Raw genomic sequence first — 14,264 nt, 5'->3', positions numbered from 1 at the left:
GACTAACATGCCGGTTCTCCCGGAATCCATCCATCCATCCATTTTCTGAGCCGCTTCTCCTCACTAGGGTCGCGGGCGTGCTGGAGCCTATCCCAGCTGTCATCGGGCAGGAGGCGGGGTACACCCTGAACTGGTTGCCAGCCAATCGCAGGGCACATAGAAACAAACACCCATTCGCACTCACAGTCATGCCTACGGGCAATTTAGAGTCTCCAATTAATGCATGTTTTTGGGATGTGGGAAGAAACCGGAGTGCCCGGAGAAAACCCACGCAGGCACGGGGAGAACATGCAAACTCCACACAGGCGGGGACGGGGATTGAACCCCGCACCTCAGAACTGTGAGGCTAACGCTCTAACCAGTCGGCCACCGTGCCGCTCTCCCGGAATCGTTCAAATAAAAACATTTCAGTTCCCAGTTTCGATGCCTACAGTCTGCCGCCCACGAAGAAGAAAATGGTGAAAACCAACGAAGAAGTGGCGAAAACCAACAAAGAAGAACATGCACGAAGCCGCGCGAACAAAAATGTTAACTATGATAAAATAACTCAGTCCCCTCAGTGCAAGACTTGGATTAAGATTATATTGTGCAAATGAGGCTTTCATGATGTGTAGAAGTCTGACGCGCTCCCGCCCGCTCCGAGCCTCAGCCTACACCGCGCGGAACTTCAGTCAAGTCAATTGGGTGAGTGAAGCAACAAAATAAGCCTATGCCAACATTGAGGCAGCTAACAAGTTAAACGGTGGCTTGCACTCTCGCACTGATGGTTTTTAGCCTTTATTTTAGTCTTCACACCAACGTAAGAGCTGATGACAGACACAAAAATAAAATATAAATTAGCATACTGGAAATAAAGTAGAAAGAGTTGCATTACAAGCTTAACATTGAGCTAAAACCTCACCAAAGGTCAAACTAGCAACTTTACATCACAATGAATTGGGACAAAATTCACAAAAACGTTGTCTCACAGTATCACAAACACTAACCTTGTGTCTCATCGGTGTGTAGGTAAAGGAATCAACATTTTACAGTGCATTTGGTTCCGTCCATTACACATTTCTTTTTTGCGTTCGTTTTAAATTTGTGTTTACCGGTGTCATGTGAAGTTATTTTTCGTGCCAAAATACTGAGTTCTGGCGTGTACCCTTTAAAGTAAAAGGCTACATGCTTCAAACAGGAAGTCAAGTTAAAACTTGCACATACAAACCATTTGACGTGATAAAACAGTCGCAAAATAACTATTTTGACAATGCTATATTTAACTTAACTTTTCACATTGCCTTTTAGTTCATAGTTTTGATATTGATACTGGTTATAAAGAACGCCGAGTCAAATGTTCATTTCAGTTTATGCTGCAGGCTGCTAAGAAAATGGATGTACATAATTTGGAAACCCTTTATTTAAACCATGCAAACTTTTTTGACCCAGCTCCCTAAAAGATTCAGAATCGAGAATCGTTTGGAACCGGAATCGAAATAAAGAACCGGAAAATTCAAACGATGCCCGACCCAAGCCTTACTTTGCATCAGGACACGGTATGAGCAGGTGTAAGTTTAGACTGACATCAACCACTAAAGCGTCACTCCGCCAGGCGCTTCTCCAAGGACACTTTTTCCGCTGCACCGGAACTTCCAGCTTGGCGCAGACTGGTCTGCCAAATTGTCAAACAGGCGCAGTGAGCCTTGCGCGTGCATGAACATCAGCATCCACCGGCATTTGCGCCATGCAGCAGATGTGCTGTCCAGGGAAATTGAAGCCGAAGAGTCAAATGCTCTTGCCAGTGGCACTTCTGTCAGTGTCAGCCGAGGAGGCTGAACTAGAGATGAAGTGGCGCATGACAAGAGTCACGCTTTTTATCACGATGTGAGTATGAAAGCGATCGAAATGGTAAATTATATCAACTATTTATTAATGTTCTCATCAATTACAGGAAAAGCATCAAGATGATTCACTTGTTAGATAATAATTTTAAGAACTTGATTAAACTTAGGAAATAGGAGTGGTCACAAATTCACACTTTTTAGTTAATGATCAACATTATTAAATTTTTTTGCAGCCTCTTGACCATGTGCCCTGGCCCCCTAAATGACTGAATACAGTAATTTGCATAACAACCACCCCCATACGAAGTTTCTCCGTACATTAAATTGTCATTTAAAAGACAGTTAATTATTAAGTTTCATTTGAGCTAATGGTACTATTGAAACATGCCCAGTAGGGTACATTGTCGTTGACCAAGCATTTGTATATTTTTTTTCACACACGCACACACACTGTACTACTGACCTCTCACACACTCGTACAGTCCAGGCGGCGATGATCCATAGAGAGATGCTGAAGACCAGCAGCACTGTCCCAGGGCAGATCGTCATGAGCGTTTTCATTACAAACCGCGTGTTAAAATGCACCTGCAACACATCCATACACTCTTGTTACGTGATGGCTTATAAAACACAACAATATTGTACAGTATATTGGGTATATGCCAACCATCGACAGCGGTGCTTCTGTACAAAACCTTAGCCAGTCCAACTACTTCCAGTTGCCATCGTCTCTTCAGCTTTCTGTTAGAGTTTTCAAAACGTTTTTGTTAGTCAAAGCTATGCTCCCGGAGGAAAAGGAAAAAGTTAAAATTTCAGCGATCAAGAGGCCCTACTGCCATGTGCATTGCCGTGTGCCTTTGTGTCAGGACTCCAGCTAGTAAAACAGCGTTTTTTGTTTTTTTCGGTGGATGAGGTCATTCGACATCAACGGATCGTCACTATTCTCAGGGATAACTTTAGCATAACATCGGCCACACGGGTGTGTAGTTGACATACACCTCCCAAGGCAGAGACAGAAGACAGCACAAACACATATAACCAAAAAGATTACTTCGTGGATCATGACTATGCTTTCGGTCCTGATTGTTGTCAACTTGACGCTAGACGAAAATGCAACTCTCAGAAAGGATATCTTCCGGCTAAGACGGCAGGTCAAGAACCGGACATTGAAGCAAAGGATTAACACCCCAGAAAAGTGCTATTAAATAATTTGGAATTGAAATAATGAAACTCAGCAGTTAATTGCGGCATCCAGGGAAGATGAATCTTGAAGTGTAGGCATAGTTCCTTAGCTAACTGTACGCTGTAGTGTTAGAAATGAGCTTAGTAATAATAACCAAGAAATTCTTAATGGTGCCGGATAACCACTAACCCGAACGAAGGCGCTCAAGTTCTTATACAGTTGGGGAGAGGCGACTCATGCTGAAATGGTGGAAACCACTTTAATGCTATAGCTCCACAATTCAGTACTATATATTTAACATTCTTTGCATATTTCCAGCAATTCTTTTCAAACATGTATAATGTATTGAGGAAAGAAAACAGAGTTTAGTGTCTACTCATGTAAGTTAATGTGTACATGCAGCATACAGTCATAGTTATGAATACAATTTGAGAGGGACAGCTTGAAGCGTTTGTCCTTCTTGGCAGCTGACGTGGATGAATTTGCTTTAATGATACGACTCACGTTGTTCAGCGCAATTTTTGTCTTGGAGTGATCTTGTGAACAATGGAGTCATTTTGCATGGAGATAAGACAGAAGAGATAGACAGATCGGAAAAAGGAAAAAAATGGAGCTGGCTGAATCTGTACAACAGAAGCGCATGCATTTGCCTAACACCGTCTTCATCCTGGGTAGACTTTCCCGAAAATTACCTTCACCAAGGAGCTTTGCTTTGTATCTCTGTTTGTTTCTTGGTACGTAGTTGTTACGAATTGCTGCATCAGAGAAAACCTGGCATTTAGCCCCCTTTTCCGTTTACAAAGATTTCTGACACAGCACAATCAGATCATGAGAGGACGACAGAGCCAGCGCCTGGATGGACATGTAAACTCGTGTCATTTTCAGACAGCTACGACTGCTCTCAAATTAGCAGGGCAGGAAAAGTGAGTGTCAGGTGTTAAAATTCATACGCCTCTCTCATCATTGCAGAATACCGAAACACACTGGTGCCATCCTGCCTCTGTTACAGCTCTGACACTACCTCAGAATGTGGAAAATTGCCAGGTCGACTTTGTCCCACCTTTCCATGTGCCGTTCATACAGAAGAGTGTCACAGACCTTGTAGTAAGGTGGGGCATTATCCCCCAAATATAAGATTAAATTCCAGTGCAATTCTAGATGCTATTATTATATATTTTTTGGTTACTGCATTTTTTGTGCTGTGTTTTTAACATCGCCCTCAATATTGCCACGAAAAATTGAGTGAGTTTTTATTTATTTATTTATTTTTAATTTGTTTATCCATCCATCATCATTTTATATACTGGTTATTCTGATTCGAGTTGCAGGTGAGCTGTGGAGCCTATCCCAGGGGACCTTCGGTGAAAGGCGGGGTACACCCTGGACTGGTCGCGAGCCAATCTGAAGACACAGGTAGAAAAACAACCATCCACACTCACATTCATACCTACAGAATTGACAATTTAGAGTCTTTAATGAACCTAACCTGCACTGAAGTCCAATTACTAAATGTAAGATTATTTGATCCTCAGTGAAAATTAAACTCTAAATATTTTCACATTCAGTTTTCTTAATTCACATTGAGTTCGACAAATTCAATATCAAAATGGCTAGATAGACATCTGGGTAATTTAAAAAGAGCAATCGATTGCAGATACACAGATCTCCTCTTCTGCCAGTCAGCACCTTAGGTGTCTGTAATGCCAGGGCGTGAAGTTTAATACCTGGTTATGTTGAAGGGGGAAAAAAAAAAAAAAAAAAAAACTGTAATTAAGACGTACTACTCCGTGACGTAGGTGTGATATGTTCCTCCAATACACTGTCCTTTCCTATGTTCGAAAGGAAGCACCACTTCATCTTTCCCTGACCTAATGACGTATTCCACAAAGGTTAAGGAAAGGTGGTATAAAGGTTAAAAGCTGGTTAGGAGATTTGACTTTCCGGAGAGGCCCTATGTTACAAGCTCAAAAACGAAGGTGCTGATTGGCTGAAGCGGAGATGTGTATCTGCTATCAATTGCTATTCCTAAAGCAGCCAGATGACTCTCCCAGCTAATTTGGAATTGAATTTGTCAAACTGAACATGAATTGAGGAAACTTAATGTGAAATGTATAGAGTTGAATTGAATATTTTATATATTTTTTTTAAATGCAATTATTCAAGTTTCGTAGTTCAAATTAAAATATAAATTATTCAGATTCTGTTTCTGGTGGCACATATTTCATATGTGCCATAGTAGTCACAAAAATGAATTAATGTCATTTCTCAAGGCACCACAGTATTTTTTAATTTATTTTTTAAATTGTCTTAATGACAAAATTGAGGCATATGCATGAAGTGGGTATCTATGAAGGTGAATCATTTGGTGCTGTTCTAAAGTAGGATGACATTGTGTTGTCTGGTCAATTTCCACACAGTTTTATTTGTAGATTTAGGCCGGTTGATCGAACCTCCTGAAGTTGGTTCAACGCATTCGTAAAAGTATTAACTTTGATTGCAGCCTCACCTCACTGGAGTAAAACAAAAAGACAGATTGTTTTTCTCAAAAACCACTGCATCTTTCTATATATGCATTTCTTCGAAATACAGCATCGTCTTCATCATTTAATGTCATTAAAACGCTGGCATTGACTGCATGGCTCCGGGACATCTCTTCACGAGCTCGATCTTTTCTTTTCATGGCCCATTTGAGCCGCATGTAATATCTTGTTCCCATTTCGAGCTCTCATCTCATATTGTGTTATGAAGGATTCCAAGTAGCTTATGTCTCTAGTGCAAAGGAAAGATGTGTGATTGGCAGGATGGAGCAAGAACACAGGTCTCATTTGAGCTCAAGAGCTTTTTGACCTTATCGTTTTCGTGCAGGGCAGCACAGTGAAATAGTGGTTAGCATGTCTGAGTTAGATAGTTTTGAGGTTTGGGGCTTTGAATCTACCTGTGTGGAGTTGGCGTGTGTTCCCCACGCTTGTGGGGGTTTTCCCTGGGTACTCCAGCTTCCTTGAATATTCCAAAAACATGTCAGGTTCATTGAAGACTAAATTAACCAAAGGTCTGACTGTGAGCGTTGTAAACACAGGATCAGTGATGTCACTCCAATGGTCAATCCATTTTGAGTAACAAGTTATGTAATGTGTTACTGTATCCCATAAAGTAGTCAGATTACAGTTACTTCATCAAACCAATGCCAGTTACAATTGAGTCAACAATGGGTCTTAATAAGTAACTATTTGTGGCTGATGATTTGGAGAAGCAGCAGCCCATCTGTCAAATGGCATTTTACCATTCAGACAGACCACTTCCTTTCTAACATATGGAGGAAAATGACTGGGAGTTCATTGTTTATCGTACAATCCACAGTTAAGGTGCAGTAAATATAAAAGTGCAAAGAAATGCACAGCTTCACTGTCGCCACCCTATTTCTGTTATTTTCCTTTGTAAAATAAAAAGTGTATTTGATTGTTGTTACTTTTTTATTTGCCCATTAAGAATAGAGTTTTACCGGCGTGTTAAGCGCGCAAAGCATTGCGGGTCCATTATTCATACCGAAGTGCTCTTCGCATCGAAATTACGATGGAGGGAGCAAGCGTGTGTGTGCATGTGTGTGTGTGTTTGTGCACGCACGCGCTCGTGTGTGCTGTTGGGGGACATAATCAGGAAAAGCTACCAACAACTCTACAATGCAAACGAAGTGAGTACTGTTGGCCGCAATCAAGCTTTTAAAACAACATTAAGTGCAGTCATGTCCGCTTCCTCCAAGCCCAACATCTCACCGCCACTCTCTTTCACGTTTGCGTACAAGCATGCACACACACAAGCGGTTGCCTTCATGGAGCCCCAAACAATCGGAAACCACAGAACTTAAACAATATGCAGTGCTGCTACAGTGTGTCTGTCTGTCTATCTACTTAGCTAGCTACCAATCTAGCTATCTACTGTATCTATCTAGCTATCTATCAGTCATCAAGAGTCTTTCGAGTGTACTTGAGAATATGTTTAGGTACTTACGGTATTGGGCGTGTCAAGTCTGCACTAAGTGGCTCATTTAATGTGGCTTCAACTACACTAATATTTAAGTTATTGGTTCATGTTGATGACGTCATTCTGTAACCTGCGTGGCGTATATTACCAAGTAATGGGTACGGTTAAGCTAATGCTCTTTTTGTACAGTGGATAAGTGATATTCCTGCCACTTGGCAGCTGCTGAAAGTAACTAGAAGGTTACTTGTAATCTTAGTTACTTTTAATCGTAAAGTAATCAGTAAAGTAACAAAGTTACTTTAAAGCTCAAGTAATCAGTAAAGGGTCACTGATGGCGTATTTGTACACTCGCCTGACTTTGTTGCGGGCAGCATGGGTTCAGTTCCCACTCGGTGACTGTATGAATGTGAATGCGAATGGTTGTCCGTGTCTATATGTGCCCTGTGACTGACTGGCGACCAGTTCAGGGTGTAGTCCGCCTTTCGCCCGAAGTCAGCTGGGATAGGCTCCAGCACCCCGCGACCCTGAACAGGATAAGCGGTGTTGAGAATGGATGGATGGATGGATAATCAGTAAAGTAACTAAGTTACTTTTTTAAGGTAACTGTGGAATCACTCCACAGGATTACATTTAATAATCAGCATCTCTGGCAAGTAGGATGTATTTTATTAACATTTTTGTTCAACGTTTTTGTCATTAGATTCAGTTGTTATTTGATAAATATTGATTCTGAACTGCTCTAGATGTATGTAGCACAACTGTGGGCTCCTATGTTGCATTTTCTTATAGTATTGATGGTTTCTATTATTGTGATGTGATAGTGATGGTATTTAGTGGTGGTTTAAGTCGGGTAAGTGCCCACTGAAGGTCCCACTGTATAAACCAATGTAATAGAAAAAAATTGCGATGTACAGTAAATGGATCACGTTGCTGAAATAACCTTTAAAGCAGGTTGTCACTCACTTTTTTTTTTTACATATATTTGTTGTTTTAAAAATATATGCGTTTGCACTTCAAATCCATCCATCCATCCATTTTCTGAGCCGCTTCTCCTCACAAGGGTCGCGGGCGTGCTGGAGCCTATCCCAGCCATCATCGGGCAGGAGGCGGGGTAAACCCTGAAATGGTTGCCAGCCAATCGCAGGGCACATACAGACAAACAACCATTCGCACTCACATTCACACCTACGGGCAATTTAGAGTCTTAAATCAACCTACCATGCATGTTTTTGGGATGTGGGAGGAAACCGGAGTGCCTGGAGAAAACCCATGGAGGCACGGGGAGAACATGCAAACTCCACACAGGCGGGGCCGGGGATTGAACCCTAGTCCTCAGAACTTTGAGGCAGACGCTCTAACCAGTCGTCCACCGTGCCGCCCACTTCAAATCTATTCTATTTTTTTGTATTATGTGAGGATATTGCTCTCTCTGTTTATGCGCCCTGTGATTGGCTGGCAATCAATCCAGGATGTAGATGGGATTGGCTCCAGATCACCTGTGACCCTAGTGAGGGAATAGAAAATGGATGGATGGATATTTGTGCAGCTTCGCCATAACGCATACCGTAAACCAGTGGTTCTCAAACTTTGTTACATCAAGTACCACCTCAAAAAATAAGTACCAAGTCCAAGTACCACTATCATGACCCACATTAAAATACAGTAGTAGTTGGCATGAGTGTTTATTTTACTTTATTATTTTATTCACTGGCTTTATCCCTAAAAAGTATATGTAAAATTATTGTAGTAAATTATTATTAGAAATTATTGTGTTGTAACATTATGTACAGAGAACACTGACACAGTAAACATTAACACTGCTTAAAACAACGCTTAAATATAGGACAATAAAACACTAAAATTACTGAAAACACAAGTTTTGTAAAAATTACATCATGCTCCTGTCTCCTGTCTCGAAGATCTACAGCACGTCCAACTTTTAACGAGTCAATGGGTGAACATTTTTGCGCCTCAAACCAGAAGTGTGTCACAAAATAAGGCAACAGAGAAACTATTTTACTCATCACTAACTTGACACTATTTATCCTGCTCATTTAAAAATTTTGAAATAATTTTACTATAATATTTCATTTTCATAATTTATTTTTTCTTATTCAAGGTGACTCAGCTTCAAATGAAAGTTATACAAAAATCACATCTAAATAAATGTTTGAAAACAAAGTTCTAAACAATTAAATGAAACTGTCGTTTACTTTAAAGTTAAATACAACCGAACTGTACTTAACAAATGTACTGTACTGGAGGTTTAAGTGACTGTAACATTATGCACAGTTTGAAAATTTGGCATACAACTGGAGGTACTTTGACTTACTTTCACTCCCCTAAAGGTCTCAGCGACCCCCGGCCTCTGACCTTATTCAGTGCGCCTATACTCCTGGACGAGGCATCGGTGAAGAGTTTGCTGTGCAGGAGCATGACCCTGGCGATGAGGTAGAGGCGCAGGAACATGGGCACACTCAGCACCATGTCCAGATCGGCCTCGGCATGCGACGGCGCGTACGAGAAGGCCAGCCGCGCCCGCCACTGGAACTTGAAGTCACCGGGCACCGGGTGCACGGCCGACACCAGCAGCTCCAGAGCGATGAGCAGAACCCTCTCCATCGTCATGGCGATACGCCAGTCGTCAGCCCCGTTATCGATGACAAACAGCTGCGGAGACGGGAGAGATATGACGAGTCCACTTATCAGTACACATGCTGGAAGTGATGATTCAAGGCAGCACTTTCCATTTTTAAGGGGGTAAATGGCTCTCGATCAGCATCTATGCAACCTCGGTGCTGCCTCATTAGCACGACACACAACTCTTATGTCATACATCTCGCGTCGGGGCTCCTTAGTAAAAATAACAACAAGCATTGGTTATCTCTGTTCTCTCAGAGAAGGGAGCACCGTGAACATCTCCACTAATTATACGTCTCCACCCTACTGTATTTGGATGTTTTTGTTGCTAATTGGTGCGTTAATCTTGATGTTGTTATGAAAGGCGTTGTTACAAGGAACGCACCGACGGAAGGTTTCATTACACGGAGAGCTGAGAGGGGGTGAGGGTGGGGGTGCTGATGAGAGGAGAAAGCGGAGGAAAGAGATGGATGAAGAGGAAATGAAAAGATAAATATAGGGGCAGAAGGTGAATCTGTTCTGGGACGCTGGTTGACAGCTGATGAACCTGCCAAACTGCCCAACGCAAGCTCAAGGAGCACAGAAAAGGCTGGAGTGTTTTTATGTGTCCGATTACGAGTACAGATGTACTGTATTGGCATCTCTAGTTTTCAATTGTGAAAAAACAAAAACAAACACATACTGTATAATATTTCATAAATTTAGCATGGCCCTCAGAGGACGTCCCCAGCCGCGCTTTAGATTGTTGGCAACATGAGAACTGTTATAAAAATAAATGCAAACTGAGAGAGAATTGACATCCCTCGGGCTAAACATTTAAGCACATGCTTTTGTTCTTTATTTCAGAGCTTGGCTTATATCACTGCAGAGTAAATAAAAGGTTAATGATAAAAAAGAGAGTGAAAGCTAAAAAGGAACACCTCTGTACTGGTACTAAGAATTAGGGAATCTGTGCCACTTCGGGAAATGCGTATGGTTTCCTACACGGACTACATGCGTGCACACGCCAATAACGCGCACAAACACACTCAATTGAAGCCAATGGGCGAAGCCATCAAGCCAGCTAAGGGTCAAACGTTGGTCCTTGCTTTTTTTTCATCAAACGTACGTGCGTGTACTATACTTGTGTGTATGGCTGAGTAAGAGCGTGTGTGTGTGTGTGTGTGTGTGTGTGTGCAGACCCAGCCTCGTCATGGTGACTGTTGCCACGGCGACACCATCAAAGAGCAACCAAGCTTAATTAGGATCCCCAGCGAGAGCGAAGTAGCAGCAGGAAGATGACAGAAGAGAGAATCAAAAAAGGAAGATAGGAAAAACCTGTTTAAAGATGAGGTGAGAAGAAAGGGAAAGGAGATGTAGGAAAAATGACAGAGGTGTGTGTGTGGCTGTGTGTCTGTGTGATACAGAGATAGGGACTGGCTGTCTCACACTGGTGATGTGCATGTGTCAGATTTTAATTTGTTATTTTGGGGCGGGGGGGTCACATCTCTTCCCTTCTGGTTGAAAATGGACAAATTTGGGATGAAATTGAAGCTGTCCGAGGTGGAGTTTTGACATGTATCTACTTCAGTAAATGATTGCCAACCAAGACAATAACCCAGAAATTTTGACCATTTGAGGCTCAGTGGCGAAAGGCCAACCTGCCTCAAGTCAAAATCTAAAAGGGGCATATTATGGAAACATTTACTTCTATCAAAATCTAAAAGGGGCATTAATTCATTCATTCATCTTCCATATTATGGAAAATTTTACTTCTAATTACTGGTATACAAATTATACAATGTTGGGTCTCTGGAGTGTCTGCCCACTCATCAAGTGTGAAATTTGCGATTCCGAGGTATCGGTGCCCATACTGTACGTTTGTAATATGCAAAATTACAGGTGTGTTCTATTATTAAATAAGCAAAAATAATTGCAGACAGTAGCCAGAAGAGTAATGTGAATGTTACCCTCATTTAAATCGGTGGAGCAATGAGTCAGCCTAAGGCAACTAAATGCTATGTAATGTTTATTAATAATTACTTCCAATATTGATGCTTGTTAGTTATCTGTAATTTGGCAGCTGCGCTTGTGGAGTTGTTTCATGTGTTCCGACAGTTTAAACACAATCATATCCCATATGTGATACTTGAAATGCAGATGGAAATAGACAAAATTATTGGATGTAGGCATTAAATCAGAATTGGTCACTTGGACCTGTAGTGTATGTAGTTGTCCTGCCATATCTCTCATGCACTGAACGAAGTCTTTGTAGATGTGCTGGTTGATCACCTGGCCCACGCTGAAGGGGAAAACCCTTCGTTTGGGCTTGAAATATATATTTTGTGACTCCAGTCCTGGAACCTTTCTTACAATCTAGCCAGTGTCCCCATACTCCACCCACCTGCTATGACAAAAACAAACATTTAACGCAATGAAGCTTTGCCTGTTGCTTGTTCAAATTTGGTAGCAATCTGACCAATCATCATTTCTTTTAGTACAAGGCCAATTGGAAACTTCAAACCAAAATAGCTGACTTCCTGTGCGTTGTCAGGGCATAGGTTCTTTATATGACGCTTTATCACTCGTCCTGTTGTGATGCATAGAGTATGCCTGTGGGACTCAGGCATGCTGGTGCCAAGGGTTCCACATAGTTTTTTCCCTACACTTTCCCAAGGGCCGCTACTGAGTGAGTTTCAACACTTTTTTAAATAAAGAATTAGACATGATAAGTTCTAAAACCTTATTTGGACAGATTCTATTCATTCATCTTTTTTTCTCTGCTTGACAAGAGAGGGAAAAATATGAGGTGGTGCAGTGTTTGCCACAAGGAAATGAGTACCCACATCCCCCCACCTACTCCCTCCTCCTTCCCACCCTCCGGTCTTGTCCTTCCCTGGCTGCCTCCTGCTGCTGTCGGTCTTTTCCTGGCTAAACCGCCACGAGGAAGGGATAAATAATTAAATTCCATTAGGAAAGTAATCTGTCAATGTGAGTGAGTGAGTGAGTGAGTGAGTGAGTGCCACTGTCCCTACATGACCAAAATGAGAGGGAAGAGGGTGGTGGTGCAGTGAGGTTTAGATGTGTGTGCATGTGCATGTGTGGCCAAAACAAACACTAGATAAGCTCGGCCATACTGTATATACACAGAGCCCGAAAGGGAAAACTGAACAAAATCCTGTCTTTTGTTGCTTTAACTTTAACATAATATGGCAGCGGTGGGCCGAGGTCGAGCGATATGAGGACACTAAATGAAGAGTGGGCCGGACAGAAGGAGGGCAGAGCAAACACAAAGCAAGGCAAGAAAAAGGAACAGTGTGCAAAGTGTCACACAATAAGCTGAGGACATACTCCTCTACCTCACTGCGACGACCTTCCACCTTTCCTCCCTCATCCATCCGTCTTCTGTATCTCCGTCTGAATTGCATCCAGGCCCCACAGCCATACCAAGCTAATCGGGTTAAATCCCTCATTGCACGTGTCTCATAACGGAAGCAGATGCGGTGCTGGACACAATCTGCCAGGCCGACGCACGCGCACCACACACACACTCACACAGGGATGCGAACTTTGCATAAACACCCAGATGGTCTCGACAAGTAGCGTTTATAAAAGAACAAGAAGAATATGCGAGCAAATTAGCCACAGGGTGGTGTTTCCCAAAGGTGGGTTGGTGGGGAGGTGGGAAGACGCGTCGAATCAGTGAAGGAGTAAAGCGAGCACACAAGACAGACACACACACACACACACACACACACACACACACACACACACACCCCTGGGGAGTGTATCTGCGTCCTGCAGCTTGGAAGTCCCCCAAACAGGCGTGCGTGATACAAATGGAGCAAGACAAACACATTCATAAATAGACAGATCTACATAGACACTATAACACTGAAAGAGGAACATAATATCCATCCCTTTTCTATAATGCTTGTGCTCATTCACAGGTGAGCTGGTGTCAGAGGTGTGGACTCGAGGCAGGGATTTGATGACTTCAGACTCGATTTGACAATATGTTAAAAGACTTGCAACTCGACTTGGACTTGAACAGCAATGACTTGTGATTTCTCTTGGACTTGAAAAGACTTGCTATTTTGAACAAAACACTGAGAAGCCACCACTTTGTAGCTTTCTCTTTCTATAGCTATATGTTCACCTTGTAGTGTACTGTTGTACTACAGGAAAATATGATAAGTGACAACATAACACTGAAGGTCTTAATGACTATTTATTGGGTTGAAGTGTCCCATGCCGTTATTGCTAATGTGTAGGTAAGGCTTATTATCTTTAAACAGTTAACACCCTATTAGACATCGCTCTGGTAAAGGAATTGACCAATGGGTCATTCTTTCTCACACTACCTAAAGTAATGGTTTCATTTAAAAAAAATAAATAAAAGTACAACATAAATATACAACAAATGTGACAGCTAAATAAGGTATACATTCCAAGAACCACTGCTAACATACACTGAAATGACAACGACATTGAACGTAACAATAAGGACGTCAATTATTGCAACAAAGAAAAAAAATCCAAATTGCATTGTGGGAATCTAGTGGCTTGACTCTTTTCCTTTGCATTAGCAGCTAGCTTTGTGAGCGATCACGCAACTAGTTACATGGCGGCACATCTCACATTCGATGGTCACGCAAGTG

At 42.0% G+C, this 14,264-nt stretch overlaps 1 protein-coding gene across 1 annotated transcript in view; it reads right to left on the bottom strand.

The window, feature by feature from the left end:
- The window catches only part of kcnn3 (potassium intermediate/small conductance calcium-activated channel, subfamily N, member 3), a 97,865-nt gene that overhangs the window by 40,046 nt on the left and 43,555 nt on the right, over positions 1-14,264 (bottom strand). Inside the window, exons 4-5 of the mRNA XM_061777246.1 lie at positions 9,358-9,654; positions 2,287-2,408 (exon numbers count right to left, since the gene is read on the bottom strand). Coding sequence (XP_061633230.1) covers positions 2,287-2,408; positions 9,358-9,654 — 419 coding nt within the window. The remainder of the gene's footprint in view (positions 1-2,286; positions 2,409-9,357; positions 9,655-14,264) is intronic.

The sequence above is a fragment of the Phyllopteryx taeniolatus genome, chromosome 6 (assembly GCF_024500385.1).
Source record: "Phyllopteryx taeniolatus isolate TA_2022b chromosome 6, UOR_Ptae_1.2, whole genome shotgun sequence".
NCBI classification, from domain to species: Eukaryota; Metazoa; Chordata; class Actinopteri; order Syngnathiformes; family Syngnathidae; genus Phyllopteryx; species Phyllopteryx taeniolatus.
This window is presented reverse-complemented; position numbering and strand designations above follow the sequence as displayed.